Source organism: Bos javanicus, chromosome 6, assembly GCF_032452875.1.
Source record: "Bos javanicus breed banteng chromosome 6, ARS-OSU_banteng_1.0, whole genome shotgun sequence".
In the NCBI taxonomy this organism is placed as follows: Eukaryota; Metazoa; Chordata; class Mammalia; order Artiodactyla; family Bovidae; genus Bos; species Bos javanicus.
The window spans coordinates 115,566,306-115,582,518 of record NC_083873.1 but is presented as its reverse complement, the minus strand read 5'-3'; the positions used below and the strand labels follow the sequence as shown (position 1 = coordinate 115,582,518).

The window sequence follows — 16,213 nt, the reverse complement described above, 5'->3', positions numbered from 1 at the left end:
GGCCTTGCCCCCGGCTGAGCGCTCAGCGGGGTGTCAACCTGGGTGCAGGCTTGGCCCTGTGGGACCTGCAATCGGGCGCTGGGCTGAGAGAAGTGTGTCCTTCCGCCCCCGCCCCCCAGCCAGGCGCTGGGCAGGCTTCCCTCTCCTGTTGCCCAGCCGAGCTGGGCGGTGGGGCCTGGGTCAGGGTCCTGGTTGAGTCTCTCCCTTACCCTCCCTGAGGAGCCCTCGCCACCATCCTGGCCCCACTGGGGGCTCAGCCCAAGGAGCACTGGACGGGGCGGAAGCCCTCCATCCTGGGGGTGTGTACCTCCGCCCCGCCCCTCCCCCCCACCCCAGGCATGTCCAGACCCCAGAGCGGGAGGGACCCGCAGTCACTTCTCCGCGGATCCAGGAAGTGCTGCCACGCAGCCCACCCGCCAGGGGTCGCTGTGGCCTAGTAACTCGGCTTCCATGGAAACCAGAGGCCTGTCTCAAGGGCCACGCCCTCCACTGGGTAGTGCAGGCGGCCAGACCGCATGCCCTCGGGGTGGCCCCGAGTCCCAGGAGCCCCTCTGCCCCTGTCCGCCCGCCCCCCAGCCACAGCCTTGGCGTGTCTCACCTGCTAAGGCCAGGTAAGGTGGGAGCCCCGGGCTAGGGACACCTGGGGAGGCCCGCCTGGCTCCGCAGTGGGCCGCGGCCTGTGCCCAGGGCGTCAGGGCCTCCTGGGGCAGCTGTGCCGGTCTCCGCAGCCCGGACCCCAGCCCCGTGCGCCTGCTCCAGGCGCCTCCCGGCCCCTGTCCCTCCTTTGCACTTTGTCCATCAGCCATCTCCTCCCCAGCAGGAGCTTGGCCCTTCCATCTGGGCGGCAGAGGGGCACCCCCACTGCTCACTCCTACCTTCCTGGGCCGACGGTGGCTGGTGGACTTTCTCGGGGACACGTGGGCTCTCGAGGGTCCCGGGAGGGCAGACCTCAGCCAGGGCTCTCTTCAGAACCCTCTTTCCAGCACAGCACCCCGGCCTTGCCCTGGCCAGGATGGACTTGAGTGGACCTCCCTCAAGATGTCCCGGGCTCCCGCCTCCATCTGGCCGGCTCCACGGCCTCCCCGGGGCTGACCGAGCTGGCCCAACACCTGTCCCCAGGCCCCGGCGTGGGTGAGGATGACTCCGGCCTCCTGGCCGCTGGCCCTGGGTCTCTGCTGCGTGTCCATCCCCCTTGCGTCCCCTTCTCCGTGTCTCCCCCGAGTGCCCCGCAGGTGGTCCACGCCACCCGACCTCTGGGTGTCTCCCAGTGGGACCCACGGGCTGCTGGTGGCTGGTAGTACGACCCCCGCCACCTCCGCCGGGGCAGCCCTGCCCACACCCCCGCCCCCAGGTCTGCCCGCCTGGGTTCCATGTGACCCCCCCCCAACCCAGCCTGTGCTGCCATGGGCTGGAGTCTTGGCATCCAGTAGGTGCTCAACAGAGATCTGCTGAGTGAGGGGCTTCGAGCCGGCACCCACCCCCATCGCAGACTGGGGGCTGAGGTGGGGGGAGCCGCAGGTGAACCAGGGCTTCTGCTGGGCTGTCCCCTGACTTGCCCTTGGGGGCCCAGGCAGCCTCCACAAAGGGCGCCGAGTGGGATGGGGTTCCCAGGGCCGGCGGGGGCCTCGCGAGGGCCCAGCAGGTCTGGAGGCTGAGGCCAGACTGTGACCCTGGGGGTGGCCAAGGGGTCAGGCCACACCAGGGCTGTTGGGAGCCCTGCCGGCCCCCCAAAGGAGCGTCCTTCTCCTGATGTGGAGCCTTGAGGGCCAGGGCAGACCCGCCACTGGCCGGGGGCTGCCGGAGGGTCCTGGGAGGGGCTTTTGGGTCCCAGCTGCCGTGAGGGCTCCAGCATGGTGCCCCCAGGGAGGGGTTAGCTGTGCCAGTCAGAGTCACAGAATCCGGTCAGCCGAGGGGCCGGGCCTGTGATCCCCAGGGCAGCTTGAGAGGTGGGCAGTGAGGTTCCAGCTCCGGCCCCACGTGCAGGTTCTGGGGGACGTGGGACAGAGGACTGGGGCCAGCTAATGCCAGGAGCGAGCGTCGTGTACAGGGCAGCCTGGTTCCTTTGGAAGTGGTCGCCCTCGAACTCTGGGGGATAGGGGGGTCCTCTGTGCTCCACCGCCTGCCAGGAGGGTCCTGGGGAGGCTGGGAGAGCAGTCACCACGGGCAGGCCCTGGCACAGAGGCCGTGACGCCTGCCCTCCCACCGCTTGGGCTGGGCCCCGGACACTGAGTCACAGGCCTGGGGCTGCCGCTGCCTCAGAGGAGCAAGTCCAGGCGGCGGAAGGAGCCTGGACCGCAGCCACCCTCCTGAGAAACGCCCATCCCGAGCCCGCAAGCTACCTGGGCGCCAGAGGGCCCGCGGCTGGGGCCACACCGCTCGCCAGCCTCTGTCCTGGAGGGTCTGAGCAGGGCTGGACAGGAGCGGGCCGTGCCCCGCGGTGTGTGTGGGCCCACGGGCCTCTTAACGCTCCAGACAGGTGCCCCAAATTGGGGCCAGCAACTGAGGAGCACAGCCCTGCCCCTCCCCACCGCCCCAGATCCAAAGGCAGACCAGCCCAACCGCATGGCTTCCTGGCCCTGGGGGCCGACTGGCAAGCCCGGGACAGGCCCAAGCGGAATGTCTGTTGAATGACTGAAGGACTGATTGTCTGGGAGGAGCTTCTAGTCCCGGCTGCTCCGCGTGGACCCTGGGAGCCCTGGACAGGCCCCTTTCCTCGCAAATGTCTCCGCTTTCCACCCCGACCTTGTCACACTGCCCGGGTGGGACGTGTGTGGCCGGGCAGCTCCCCTGTGAGGCGTGAGGCTGACCCGCTGTGGGGGCCCCCCCTGCCACCTCCCCCACAGGCTGGGAGGGGTGGTCAGGGGAGCCGGACCCCATGTTTCTGGGCTGGAGCCCCCTCCTCCAGCCTGTCCACTGGGGGCCGGGCCGAGGCGCCTTCCCCCGCACCCCAGACATCGGCGGGTCCTTGGCTCAGACTCACCGAGACCACCCCAGACACGCTGTGCCTCCCCACCAACACCTGGCCTGATTGGGGCCTGGAGTCCCGCCTGTGGCCCTGAGCCTGGCACCTGTCCTGGGGGTGAACCTGGGGAGCCCCGTGTCAGGGCTGAGGCTGAGGTGCACACCCGCCTGGCTCCTGGGGACCGCACCTCTGCCCCGCCAGGCCCCCCCCCCCGGCCCCAGGACCAGCCAGGGGGACAGGGCAGTGACGACCGCCTAGGGTGGTGGGTGGGGAGGTGTGGCTGCCCACCAAAGCGTCTGGAAGCTTCCAAGGCAGTCCCAGGAAGCCTGGAGCTCCTGGGGGTGAGGCAGGTATTTGGAGTCAGGGCCTGGCTGCTCTGAGCAGTGAGAGGGCAGGTTGGAGGAAGGGGCGCTTGGCCTGTGGTCTTGCTGGCTAAGCGGGAGAGCGTGGAGGGGGACCCGGCAGGGGCTCGGGGTCTTGGAGGCTGAGACGCACCCGTCAGCCGCCGGCACGTGGACCACGGTGGGGCCAGGTCGGGAGGGCCCTGTGGGCCCCCTGCCCTATCCTCGCCTGGGGACCACGGCCCTGAGAAGCCAGCAGCGCGGCCCATGGGTGCAGACCCCAAGTGCCTGCGGAGGGCCTTGCTCCCAGGGTCCAGCCTGCCTGCAACAGCCCCACCCAGCGCTCCGCGCTCCCCAGCCCAGAAGTGCGCATCTCCCCGGAGCCCCCATCACAACCACCTGCCCGACGCCCCTTGGCTACAGACAGCCTCCCCCAGGGAAGGAGAACAAGGGGCTGGGGGTGGCGCGGAGGGGAGCTGCCCGCCTCTGAGCTCCTCCCGCAGAGGCCCTGCTGGGTGAGCCGTCCCCAATCTCCCAGCTGCACTGGACCCAGGCAGGGAGCCCCGGGCGTCCCCTTGCCAGATGAGGGGCCCCGCTGGTTCCAGCACACCGAGTCCCCCAGGCCAGGCACCCCCAGGCCTCACCCCCAGCACTCAGGATGGCAGCTACCCTCGCCCTGCCCGCTCCCCGGAGCCTGCTGCCTGCCTTGGCCTGGGACCCTCCTCAGGGTATCTGCTGAGTAATCCCTGGAGCACAGGCCGAGGGGCCACAGGGCAGAGGTTGTTGCCCCCGGGACGCACAGGTGGAGGGGGTGGTGGCGCGGGAACCCCTTGGCAGGGTCTGAGCAAAGAGGGTGGCTGGGATCTCCCGCCAGGGCGGGCAGGCGGGTGACAGCCTCTCTCCTCTCCCCGTGACAGCAGGCAGGGCCCGAGGCAGGCGACACCCCCCGGTCAGCGCAGTCGCAGATGTGGACCGAGTCACTGGCGCGCCGTCTGGGCCGGCCGGCAGCATCCCGGGGGTGCGGACGGCCCCCTGGAGGCCACGGGCCAGTGGCGCCCCAACGTTGGCTTGCCCCACCCCGAGCCCCGTCCCCGGGGGAACCGCCAAGCCCAAGGCTAGCCCACACCACGCCACCTTTGTCTGAGGCTGCCGCCCACCGGCCCATCCCTGCGGACCCTGCACCCAGGCTGCTGGCCGGGACACATGCGTGGAGAGCAGTGGTCTTGAGGGAGGGCAGCTCAGCCCCCCTCGAGGGCCTCAGACAGGCCAGGTCAGCCGCCCCCGGGGGCCTGGCCTCAGACGCCCGCCAGGGCTGGCTCAGAGGGCTGGTGGTCCTGCCCCTGCTGCTTGGTGCCCAGCCTTCCCGCAATAAAGTGTCAGAGCGGACCCGACTGTTGGCCTCGTGCTGGGTCCTGGGGCATGGGCCCTCCTCCAGGGAGCCATGGCCCCCGTGGCCCCAGGCACGTCGTGGGGGACCAGCTCAGGGGGGCAGGATCAGAGGCAGGCAGGAAAACAAGGTTGACCTGAGGGGGAGTGGGGCCCAGCGTGTGGGCAGCCGGCTGAGGTCCTGCCCTGTCCAGGACCACTTGTCGTCTGGCAGGGCCAGAAGAGTGGTCTGGCAGGGCCAGTCTGTGCAGTGACCATGTCGGGGGAGCCCTGCCTGCCCAAGAAGGCCTGGGAAAGGGTGGCAGCCTGTGCAAAGGCCCTGAGGCCGGGGTCCGGAGGGGACAGGGGTGGCAGCCAGGCCAGGGGGCAGGGTGTGGGGTGGAGGGAGGCAGAGATGGTGCCACGGGCCCAGGTCCTGGGCGGACGGAGCCTGTGCAGAGCGCCCTGCCCACATAGACGTGCTCCAGGCTTGCAGAAGGGCCCTAAGCCTCAGCGCCCCCGGGGCCGCGCCCTGAGCTGGGCCCGAGGGTGCCCACATGGAAGAGGGCCGGTGCCTACCGCCTCCAAGCTGGGTGTCCCCCATTTCTGCATTCCCTCTCTCTGCCCAGAGGGCAAACGGGGGCCCAGAGGGCGATTTGGAGTGCCCAGCGAGGTGGCTGCAGCGCCAGGCCAATCCCCCCAGACCAGCCCTTCCTTTCACCCCGTCGGCAGCTGAGCCAGCTCACAGGGATCAGGGCCCCCTGGCCTCCGTGACCCCCTCAAACTGCTGAAGAGGGTCCCCGAGCAGCTCTGCCTGCGGCTGCAGTCACAAACCACAGGCCGGCTGGGGTGACGACTCCATGTCTGGGGGGCAACACCCCGTCCCCGTTCATGGGTCAGGGAGTGAAGTGCCCCCAGACCAGGGCAGGGCCCCAAGCCGGGTCTCAGTGGGCCCGGGTGCCTGGCCAGGGGCTGGGGATGGAAGAGGCGGGACGGCACGGGTGGTCCTGGTCCTGGTCCTGGGCTTCCTGAGGCAGCGCCCCTGTGGGTCCAGGAGCTCTTGGGGCAGGGGGCTGGGGGCAGGCCTCCTCCCTGCTCCCCTCGCATGGGAGGCCCCAGCCCAGGCTCGCCCTGGGAGGGGACAGACGGAAGTGCTGTGGAGGACAGCGGCGGAAGTCCCTGTCCGGGGCCTTGTCCTCAACTCCCACCCCAGTGCGCACACGCTCCTCTGCGCCGGGCCTCCTGCTGGCCATGGGGCCGCGCCAGAGGGCCCAGCACGTACAGCTGCTCTGGTTAGTACAGCTCATAAGTACACAGCGGCCAGCCCTCGGGCTGGGTGGGGACCGGAAGCTGGGACTGGGGGGTCCAGGCCCCTTCCTTCCACGTCATCCTGGAAGACTTCCTGGAGGAGGCGTCTATGCTGCGCCTGCAGGACGCGGTCAGGGCTAGGAGGAGCATGGCGGAGGCGAGAGGGGACCGCCGGCCTGGGCAGCGTGAGCTGGGCGGCAGATATGGCGGACGTGCGGACCTCCCGGCACGGGAGGCAGCCAGGGTTAATCATTTGCCGGCAGCCTTGACCCTCACCCTGCTCCCGCGTCCCGCGGCTCCTCACGCCAGCCCAGGAGGAGCCATGGGGTGCTGGGCCCGGGTCGCCAGCCCCTGCCCCCCGCCTGGGCTGGCCCTGCTGCTGCTGCTGCTGCTGCTGCTGCCTCGCGGGGCGCAGCTCCAGTCTGCCAGGGTGAGTGCTGATCCCGCAGCTCTGTGACCACGGGCTCCCCTGGGCCAACTCCGGGTCCTGGGGTGAGGCCAGGGCAGGGTGTGGGACAGGGTGAGGGGCCCACCATGGGGAAAGTGGACCTTCGGGGCCGAGGTGGGCATGTTGGGCGGGCCTGGGGGACAGGAGGCCGAGGGCTCCAACTTGCTGGTCCCTGCCCTCTGGGCCTGTTGGGTCCACGTGTCTGAGGTTATGCGGGGGCTCTGAAAGCCACACAGCTGCTCTCGTCCGACCCCACCCCCAGGATTCAAGCCCGGATGGCAGTGATGCTGGTGTCCCGGCTCCTTGGACTGGGCGGGCGGGGAGGGGACAGTGTTCAGCTGAGACCGGTGTCCCCTGGCCCCCCCTCCAAGGCCTGAGGACGCCGACGTGCAAATGGAGGCAGGTCCTTGTGTGAGGGGCCCACCCCACACCCCCCATCACAGCCCTCTCGGCCCTTCCCAGAGCCAAAGGGAGCCGCCAGGACACAACGGCACGATGACTCCTGTGACCCCTGTAACCTCAGTGACCCCCAGCACTGCAGCCGTGGGAGCACCCCAGACAGAGGGGCCCCCTGGTGGAGGGCTCACCCCCCTGCCCAGGGGAGCCCCCTCCAACAGCCCTGGGGGCACAGGTGCGTTAGGAGGGCTTCTTGGAGGAGGCGGCGGGTGACCCCCAGACGGGGCTCTGGGGGCACCACCGCAGCCCTGGGCGGTGGAGTGGGGTGGGTGATGGGGGTCAGGAGGCGCCCGGCGCGGGAGCCCTTGACCCCCATTTCCCCCCAGCAGTGCTCACCGAGGCCGGGCAGCCCTGCAGCTTCCCATTCCGCTACGGTGGCCGCATGCTGCACTCCTGCACCACAGAGGGAGGCGCCCACAGGAAGTGGTGGGTCCCGGTCCCCGCGCCCCCGAGTCCACCCTGGAGGCCCTCCCACCCTCTGCCCTCCCAACTCCGGCCTGAGCCCGGCACGCAGCAGGTGGAGTGAATGAACGAGGGCTTGAGCAGGAGAGCGCTCCAGAGCGGCCAGCCAGCCAGCCTGAGTTGGGGTCGGGACGAGCCGGTCTCTGGGCGCCCTCCCCCATCAGCGCACGCCTCACCCCCAGGTGTGCCACAACTCACAACTACGATCGGGACAGGGCCTGGGGCTACTGTGTGCAGGACCCCGCTCCCCGGGGGGGCCCAGGTGGGTGCCTGGGGGTCTGGAGCCGGGGTGGGGGTGATCTCTTGGGGGGAGTCAGAGCTGGAGTGGGGGGTCCTGTCCTGTGCTCATCCCACTGCAGGCCTGGGGGCTGGAGGAGCGGGGAGTGGGGAGCACCCGCCCACCCACAAGGCAGGGTCCCACCCTCTCTGGGGTCCACAGAGCTGCTCTAGCTATTGCTGGGGCCACGCCACCCCCTGCTGGTCAGGCTGGGCCCAGCAGGGCCAGAGAGGTCCCCGTGCAGGGAGCAAGGCTGGGAGACCTGCTCGGGGGGCCAGGGCGCTCCAGGGGCAGTGTGCTGCCTGTCGGGGTCCGGCTCTCAGGGTGTTGGATGCGGAGACAGAGGCCTCTGCCCAGGTTCTGAGAGCTGGGCAGGGGTGGGGTGGGGAGGGTGGAGGCCTGCAGGGCACACACGCCCTGAGGAGCCTTAGAAGGGGCATCTTGAAGGCAGCAGGCCCTTGGCAAGCAAGGGGCATCACGGTGTGGGTCGGGGGCCTGAAGCCTGTGGGGCTCTCAGACGCCCCCCTCCCTCACGCGTGTGCCCAGCCCTCCGGGACCCCTGTGCCTCTGGCCCCTGCCTCCACGGGGGCTCCTGCTCCAGCACGCAGGACCCCGAGTCGCACCACTGCACCTGCCCTGCGGCCTTCACCGGCCAGGACTGTGGTACAGGTAAGCGGGGCAGCGGGGCGGCAGGGCGCCGGCCACAGGCGCGAACAGTGGCTTACTGTGCCCCCCGACCCCCCACCCCAGAGAAGTGCTTTGACGAGAGCCGCTACGAGTACCTGGAGCCGGGTGAGCGCTGGGCCCGCGTACACCAGGGCCGCGTGGAGCAGTGCGAGTGCGCGGGGGGCCAGATCCGCTGCGAGGGGACCCGCCACACAGGTACTCGAGGGCGCGGCCCGGCGGGGTGGGCCACGTCACTGAGCCTGCGCTCTGGGAAGGGATTTCCCAGGGCCACCAGAGAGGGGCACCGGGGTGGGAACCAGGCCTAGACACCCCACCCCCACCCCCGGCTTGGGGCCAAGGCCTAGCTCCCGAGTGCTCCCCCCCAGCTTGTCTGAGCAGCCCCTGCCTGAACGGGGGCTCCTGCCACCTGATCGTGGCCACCGGGACCACCGTCTGCGCCTGCCCCCCAGACTACGCTGGGCGGCTCTGCAACATCGGTGAGTTGCCCAGCCTCAGAGCGGTGTGGGCCCCACGTCCCGCGGCCCAGGCTCACCGCACTCCCACCGCCCACAGTGCCCGCCCAGCGCTGCTTCGTGGGGACTGGCACCGAGTACCGAGGCGTGGCCAGCACGGCGGCCTCAGGCCTCAGCTGCCTGGCCTGGAACTCCGACCTGCTCTACCAGGAGCTGCACGTGGACTCCGTGGGTGCCGCGGCCCTCCTGGGCCTGGGCCCCCACGCCTACTGCCGGTCAGCACTGTCCCCACGGTCCTGACCCCTCTGCTCGGGAGGCTGCTCAGGGAGCGGAGCCTGGGGCCGGGGCTCAGAACCACCTGCAGGAGCAGAGGCTTCTGGGGGGGGTCAGAAACCCCCCACCCCCACAGCAGGCATCCTCATCTCCCCCCTTGCTTCTGCGGGGCCATGACCCCTGCCCACCAGCTTGTCCCTGTCCACCAGGAACCCAGACAAGGACGAGAGGCCCTGGTGCTACGTGGTGAAGGACAGCGCCCTCTCCTGGGAGTACTGCCGCCTAGCGGCCTGCGGTGCGCGCAGCTGGAGGTGGTCTCGGGAGGAGCAGGGTGGGCACCGGGCTGGCCCCACCCCACTGGGGTCTTCCCACTACACCCCCATGTGTGGCCGCCTCTCCCCGGAGGACCACGGGCCCATCTGAGAGATGGGGAGACTGAGGCTCACCACAACAGGGCTGGACCAAGGCCATGCAGTGGGTCGGCATCAGAGGTCAGGGGGCCCAGGCATTCTGCACTGTGCCCGGATGGTCCCCACAGACAAAGATACAGCTGGGTGTCCCTGGGGTCAGCCCCTGGTGGGTAGGTGGCTCCAAGAGGCCAGCCTGCCCTCTGACCCATCCCGGGTTGGCTCTGGGGTCCCAGGCTGCTGGAAGGGACAGGAACCCCTGCCAGGCCTGCTGGGCCACCCTGGCTTCTGCAAAGCCTGTGATCAGGCACAGTTCTCCTCATCCTGCAGATGAGGAAAACAGGCTCAGAGTTAAGTCCTGTGCCCCGCGCCACCACCCCCCACCCAAGGGCAGAGCTGGGCGTGAGCTGGGCTCCTCTTTCAGAGGAGCTGCCTAGGCTGGGGCTGGAGGCAGGTGAACCACTGGGGGCCTAGAGAATCCTGGACACAGCCAGGACCTGCGGCGTGATCCAGTGATCTGTGTCCCCAGAATCCCTTGCCAGGATTCAGCCCCCGCCCACCGAGGCCCTGCTGACCCTGCCTGGGCCCACAGCCGCTGGACCAGCTGGACGCCAGACCTGCGGCAAGAGACACAAGAAGAGGACCTTCCTGCGGCCCCGCATTATCGGCGGCTCCTCCTCGCTGCCCGGCTCCCATCCCTGGCTGGCCGCCATCTACATCGGGAACAACTTCTGTGCGGGGAGCCTCGTCCACACCTGCTGGGTGGTGTCTGCCGCCCACTGCTTCTCCAATAGGTGAGCGGCCCTGGGCCCCAGTGTCCATGATCCACCCCGGTGTCCCCCCTTCAACCATCCACCTCTCCGCCCGCCCGCCCGGCCCTACACGCGGCGTCCCGGCTCCACCGCCAGCCATCCGCGCACACGCCCGCAGCTCCTAAGCATCACCCGCGCGTCCCCACCTTACCCATGTATGCCCCGTCCTTCGGTCCCTCCGCTCCCCGTCGCCCCTCTGACTCAGGTGGGTTTCCGCGCTCAGCCCGGTGCTGGGCCCGGAGACTGCGAGAGCCGCTGCGCTCCTGCCCCGGGGCGCAGTCCCCAGTCTCTGTGGCGGGTCCTCTCCCGGGAGCTCCCTAGTCTGGAGCTTGGGGCGCGGCGGGGCGGGGCGGGGGCGGGGCGGCGCGCTTGCGCAGCAGGGCGGTGGACGGGGCGGGGCGGGGCGGGGCGGGGCGTGGATGGGTGGCGCGCCTGCGCCTGCGCGGCAGGGCGGTGGGCGAGGCCAGCCCTGAGGCCCCGCCCCGGCCCCGCCTCTGCCCAGAAGGAGCAGGTGGCCCCATGTAGGGGCCTCGGGAGCCTGAGGTCCTGCCCACTCGGCTCCTCCGGGTGGGCAAGGACGGCTGGGGCTGGCATCCGGGGTCGGGGTCAGGGGTGTGAGGCCCACGACCACACCCAAGGGGTAGGGGCAGCGAGCTCAGAGCTGGGAAAGGCCTGCCCATCCACCTCTCCTAAATTTTCTACCTTGAGGGGAAGAGGCTCTCTCCCGGGGGAAGGGTCCAGTGTCATCCCAGGGGTCAGGGGCTTGGGGCAGGCTGGGGTCTGGCTGCATGAGAGTCCGGAATGAGCAACGCCCCCCAGTCACCCTAAGGACTGCACCGCGGGGGTGGGGGCATTGGGCACCAGCCCTGTGCCGAGTGCTTGCGGCCTGGGCCGCCTCCTTTCCGGCTGGACCTGTGAAAAGCCGCCTGGAGCCTCCCTGTACGCACTGGGGTGGGGGTGGTTAACAGGCTGGAGGAGGGGAGTTGGCATGCTCTCCTCATATAACAGGAGGGGCCCAGCTGGGTGAAGGTACCCACCCTCTGCAGCTGGGGCCCCAGAGCAGTGGTCCCAGAACTGGGCCAAGCAGGTGGCTGGAACAGGGCGTTCATGGGCAGGTGTGATGGGGGTCAGCAGGTGAGAGGAGTGCTCAGGCTCCTGGACCCCCGGGTGACCTCATAGGAAGGTCTGCTTCCAGGCCAGGGGCACCGGGCAGAACTGTGCCCCAACCTGGACCTGCACCAGCTTGGGCCCCATTCAGCACCGAGCCCACCTGGACACATGAGACGCCCCCGACTTGTGCGGGCCTTGGCCTTCTTAGAGGTGGTGCTGCCAGGACTGTGGGTGTGGCCGTAGCCTGCCACGCCCCACCACACCCCTGCTCAGGTCTTCCCAGGGTTTGGGGGCGGGGCACTGCACAGTGTGGGAGGAGGCGCGAGCAGACCTCAGGGGCCCGAGGGTCATGCGCCACCAGCCCCTGCCGCACAGCCCCCCCAGGGAAAGCGTCTCCGTGGTCTTGGGCCAGCACTTCTTCAACCGCACGACGGACGTGACACAGACGTTTGGCATCGAGAAGTACATCCCGTACCCGCTGTACTCGGTGTTCAACCCCAGTGACCACGACCTCGGTGAGGCTCCGCCGGAGGCTGTGTGCTGGGAGCGGCGCCAGGCAGGCCTGGGGGAGTCCTCAGCCTCTCCCGGGAGGGATGGGAGAGACGGGGGCTGGGGGAGGGCGGAGGGAGGGAGAAGGTGAGGAGGGGGAAGCTTGCCTGCAGTTCCCTCCGGGGCCTCCCAGGACACAGTCCCCACGGCCCAGCGGGCGGCACCCCGTGTGACTCCGGGGCCACCTTCGGCTGTCACGGGCCCCCGCGTGGCAGGCTGACCTCCGACCTCTCTCCTGCCCAGTCCTGATCCGGCTGGAGAAGAAAGGGGAGCGCTGCGCTGTCCGCTCCCAGTTCGTCCAGCCCATCTGTCTGCCCGAGCCTGGCAGCTCCTTCCCCCCGGGACACAAGTGCCAGATAGCAGGCTGGGGCCACCAGGATGAGAGTGAGTGCGGGCAGGGGGCCAGGGTCGTGCCCCCAGGAGCGGTGGCCTGACCCAGCCTGAGCACCCCCGCCCCCCGTGTCGGCCCGCAGACGTGAGCGGCTACTCCCCCTCGCTGCGGGAGGCGTTGGTGCCATTGGTCGCAGACCACAAGTGCAGCAGCCCTGAGGTGTATGGGGCCGACATCAGCCCGAACATGCTGTGTGCCGGCTACTTCGACTGCAGGTCGGACGCCTGCCAGGTTAGCCTGGACAGCCCACCGCCCCAGAGCCTGGAGCTGAAAGCGGCCAGACCAGCGGGGCCAGCCAGGAAGTGGGGCCAGAGGCCCACCTCCCAGTCGGTGGCCACCCCCAGGGTGGGTTCTTGTCCCTGCCAGATCCCAAAGCCTGGGCACATCAAACTGAGGGCAGGACTGTCCACGTGACACCAAAGGCCAAAGCCCATTTCACCCTGCCTTCTCCCGAGTGGGCTCAGTTGGTCTGCCGATCCCAATAGCCCAGTTTCAAGGCTGCTCAGGGGGCTGCGCCTCAGGGCTGAGATGGGGAAACTGCTTTACTCCCCAGTTCACAGGTGGGGAGACACGCCGAGAGGGGTCTGCACGCTTTTCCTGGGTTACCCACCCGAGAAGTGGCAAAGGGTGCGGGGGCTCGCCCCTGGACCACGTGGTCCAGCAAACGCCTCGTGGAAGGTCAAGGATGGCTTCTTGGAGGAGGGGGCACTTGCACCTGTCCTGAGGGGTGAATAGGAGTTTGCCAGGAGGTGAAGAGGGCGTTTCCAGCAGGGTGCCAGCTGGTGGGTGGGTGGAGAGCCAGACTGAGGAGGGCGCTGCTAGCTGTGGAGGTGAGAGGGAGGCAGGGCAGGGCCTGCGGAACGGCGGCCCGGGAGTCAGAGGCCTCGCCACCTCTGGGGCTGGGGGAGAGTGAGCAGGACCGCTCCCTTGCTCGGGGTGCCTGTGTCGCCTGCCCCCACCCCAGGCTGCTGGGGGTCCACCTTGAGAATCTGTGTCTCAGGCTGCTCCGGACCCCTGTGGAGGCACTTTCAGGGTCGGTGTGCCGGAGGCTGCGGTGAAGGGTGGTGGGCAGTTTCCAGGCAGGTCTCAGGCCCTAATGGGCCGCTCTGCACAGGGGGACTCCGGCGGGCCACTGGCCTGCGAGAAGAACGGCGTGGCCTACCTGTACGGCATCATCAGCTGGGGCGACGGCTGCGGGCGGCTCAACAAGCCTGGCGTCTACACCCGCGTGGCCAACTATGTGGATTGGATCAACGACCGGATTCGCCCCCACAAGCGGCCCGCGAGTCCCTCCTGAGCCCCCTCTGCCCCGGGGCCTTGTGTCCTGGTGTTCCCTCCTTGCTGCCAATAAAGATGTTTCCAAGACCCCGCCCACACTGCCGGCCCCTCTGCCCAAGCCCCCCAGCCCTGCCTTCCCTCCCAGGCCATGACCCCCCCACCCAGCTTTGTGGATGATGTGCCCTCGGGGCTGGGGGGCCCCCCGAGCCAGCACCCCAGCTGCCCTTCTTCAGTGGAGAAGGGAGTCTGTGACCCCACCAGGAGGGGTCTGGCCCCATGGCCTGGAGACTCGGGTCAAGAGATGCAGGTGGGAACCTCTTCCCAGCCAGACTGCTCTCAGACCCTCCTCTGCCCTGCCCTGACCCCCAAACTGCTCCAGCCACCCGGCCTCCCTGTGTTCATGAAACCAACCAGGCCCCTTGCTCACCCTGCTCCCACCGCTGCCTAGAAAGTTCTGTCCCATGCTGCCCCTCCCCCTCCACTCAGTCTTTTGACGTCCTGGAAGGCCTGGTGGTCAGGTCCTTTCCAGTCCCTCCCCGTCGTCACGCACACAGGTAGGCACAGACCCCTCGCCTCTTGGCCCCGTCTTAGTCAGGACTGTGTTCAGACCTGACCGATGGGGCTGGAGAGCTCTGCTTCCCTCCCGTAGCAGGAAGTCCGACAGTGGTCACCACAGCCCCCTTTTCAGGAGAGGATGGGTTTCCCCAGGGACCCCTTCTCCAGCGGATTTTGTGTTTTGCTCTGTCTGCCCGAATAGGGTCTCGTGGCCACACCCAGCTGCTGGGGAGGCTGGGAGGGCAGGGAACAGAGTTGTCAGGACAGGATCACTAGGTAGGCGCCCGGCCCCCTGGCGAAGCCAGAGGAAGAGAGAGGGCCACAGTGGGTGCCTGCCACCCCAGCACGTGGGTGCGGCTCAGGGCCGTCAGTGGACTGGACTCGTGGGCCACAGCCGGGTGGCAGAGGCCGGTGCTGGCCCCCGGCCCCCGGAAGGCACAGCAGCTCCCACTGGTGGACCTGGGGCCTCTGACCGCCCGCTCTCAGCCTCCAGGAACACTGTGGGTTCAGTGCCCCCAAACCTTTGCCTGGTGTGAGCTCTCCCCGACCTTGTTCCCTGTGGGTGTGGAGTGAGGATGTTAAAGAGGTGACGTGGGTCTACAGATGGTCTGACGTCAAGCCAACCTTGTATTCCTGGAGCAAGCTGTGCTGAGTCAGGGAGGGAGCCAGCTACCTTCTGTGGGCTGCTCTGGACTTCCTCCCCACCTTGCGCTGTGCCCCGTCTGCTGATCCCGATGGGCTGCATCAGCGGGCTCCTGTGCCCTCGGGTGAGGGGAGCCCAGCAGGGGAGAGGGTAGCATGAGATTGGGGTGCTGATTTCCCTGGCTCCCTCTTCTGGGGTGACCTCAGTGTTACAGGTTGGATTGTGTCCTCCCCAAGTTCATAGACTGGGGTCAGAACCCCCAGGACCGCAGAACGTGACCTGATTTGGAAAGAGGGTCTTCAGAGAAGGGGTCACATTAAGATGAGATCGTTGCAGTGGGCCCTGATTCCATATGACTGTGTTCCCGTAAGAAGGGAAATTGTGCTCACAGAGACACACATGGGGGGAAGGTGATGTGAAGAGATGCAAGGGGGAGACGGCCGTCCACAGGCGAGGCCGGAGGCCTGAGCAGGTCCTCACGATGGCAGGAAGGACCCAGCCCTGCCGACATCCTCATCTTGGACTTCAGGCCTCCAGGACGGTGAGACAATTCCTGTTGGTAAAAGCCCCAGTCTGTGGTGCTTTTTGGAGAAGGAAATGGCAACTCACTCTGGTGTTCTTGCCTGAAGGGTCCCAGAGACGGAGGAGCCTGGTGGGCTGCCGTCTGTGCAGTTGCACAGAGTCGGACACGACTGAAGCAACTTAGCAGCAGCAGCAGCAGCTGTGGTGCCTTGTTCTGTATCCCAGCAAAGGGTACACCTGGATCCCTCACCCGAAGGTCACACTCCTCCCAAGGTGTAGATCCCGCCGCTTCGTGGTTCAGGGACCCCCACCCCCAGGTCTCGAGGCAGTTGCACGTCTCTCTAACAGCCCAGGGCTACACAGTCACGGTGGGCTTCCCTGGTGGCTCAGTCGGTGAGGAATCTGCCTGCTATGCAAGAGACTCGGGTTGGATCCCTGTGTCAGGAAAACCCCCTGGAGAAAGGAATGGCAACCCACTCCAGTATTCCTGCCTGGAGAATCCCATGGACAGAGGAGTCTGGCAGGCTATAGTCCATGGGATAGCAAAGAGTCGGACACAACCGAGCAACTCACACACACACACACACACACACACACACACACATAGAGTCACCACTGCTGGTGGTTCCCTCCAAGACCACACCTTTGTAAATAGACCCTCTCTGAATTGTCCTAACATGTCAGCAGCTGGAACCCTGGCCAACACGCTGACTTTGTAGCGGCTTTTTCAGAATTTGCTTTTATTTTGTTTAGGGTTTTGCATTTATGTTTCTGAGCGAGAGTGGCCTGTAATTTTCCTTTCTTATACTGTTTGAGTGACTGTCTGCAGGGCTACCCTCAGACCTCATAGAGCGAGTTTAAGAGACGCTGCCCTTCTTTCCCGGTCCACCGGAGGGCTGTAGAAAGCCAGTCGTC

The 16,213-nt window shown here is 68.0% G+C and overlaps 2 protein-coding genes across 9 annotated transcripts in view; both read left to right on the top strand.

Annotated features, from left to right (window-relative positions):
• Window positions 1-4,694, top strand: part of RGS12 (regulator of G protein signaling 12) — a 115,732-nt gene extending 111,038 nt beyond the window's left edge. The window contains exon 18 of one of the 2 annotated variants that reach the window (XM_061420959.1): window positions 4,221-4,694. In XM_061420959.1, the coding sequence (XP_061276943.1) occupies window positions 4,221-4,447 (227 nt within the window). In that variant the 3' untranslated portion in view covers window positions 4,448-4,694. The remainder of the gene's footprint in view (window positions 1-4,220) is intronic. The other variant, XM_061420958.1, reaches the window with a different exon arrangement.
• Window positions 4,695-4,795: 101 nt separating this feature from the next.
• HGFAC (HGF activator) lies at window positions 4,796-13,665 on the top strand. 7 transcript variants are annotated; one of them, XM_061420967.1, is made up of 14 exons: window positions 4,796-6,406; window positions 6,887-7,055; window positions 7,210-7,306; window positions 7,525-7,604; window positions 8,166-8,288; window positions 8,370-8,501; window positions 8,672-8,782; window positions 8,859-9,033; window positions 9,241-9,326; window positions 10,031-10,232; window positions 11,736-11,875; window positions 12,153-12,293; window positions 12,383-12,531; window positions 13,415-13,665. In XM_061420967.1, exons 1-14 carry the CDS (start codon window positions 6,086-6,088, stop codon window positions 13,595-13,597), a joined length of 2,109 nt encoding a protein of 702 aa, XP_061276951.1. In that variant the 5' UTR covers window positions 4,796-6,085; the 3' UTR covers window positions 13,598-13,665. The 7 variants fall into 7 exon arrangements, with proteins under 7 accessions (XP_061276951.1, XP_061276948.1, XP_061276946.1 ...); XM_061420964.1 differs by having other exon boundaries at window positions 9,968-10,232; XM_061420962.1 differs by having other exon boundaries at window positions 9,241-9,362; window positions 9,968-10,232.
• The last annotated feature ends 2,548 nt before the right edge of the window (window positions 13,666-16,213 follow it).

Coding starts and splice junctions, on each gene's coding strand:
- HGFAC (XM_061420961.1), top strand. CDS start 6,086: ATGCTGCGCCTGCAGGACGCGGTCAGGGCTAGGAGGAGCATGGCGGAG. Junction 6,407..6,886: donor CGCAGCTCCAGTCTGCCAGG/GTGAGTGCTGAT, acceptor GGCCCTTCCCAG/AGCCAAAGGGAGCCGCCAGG. Junction 8,502..8,671: donor CGAGGGGACCCGCCACACAG/GTACTCGAGGGC, acceptor GCTCCCCCCCAG/CTTGTCTGAGCAGCCCCTGC.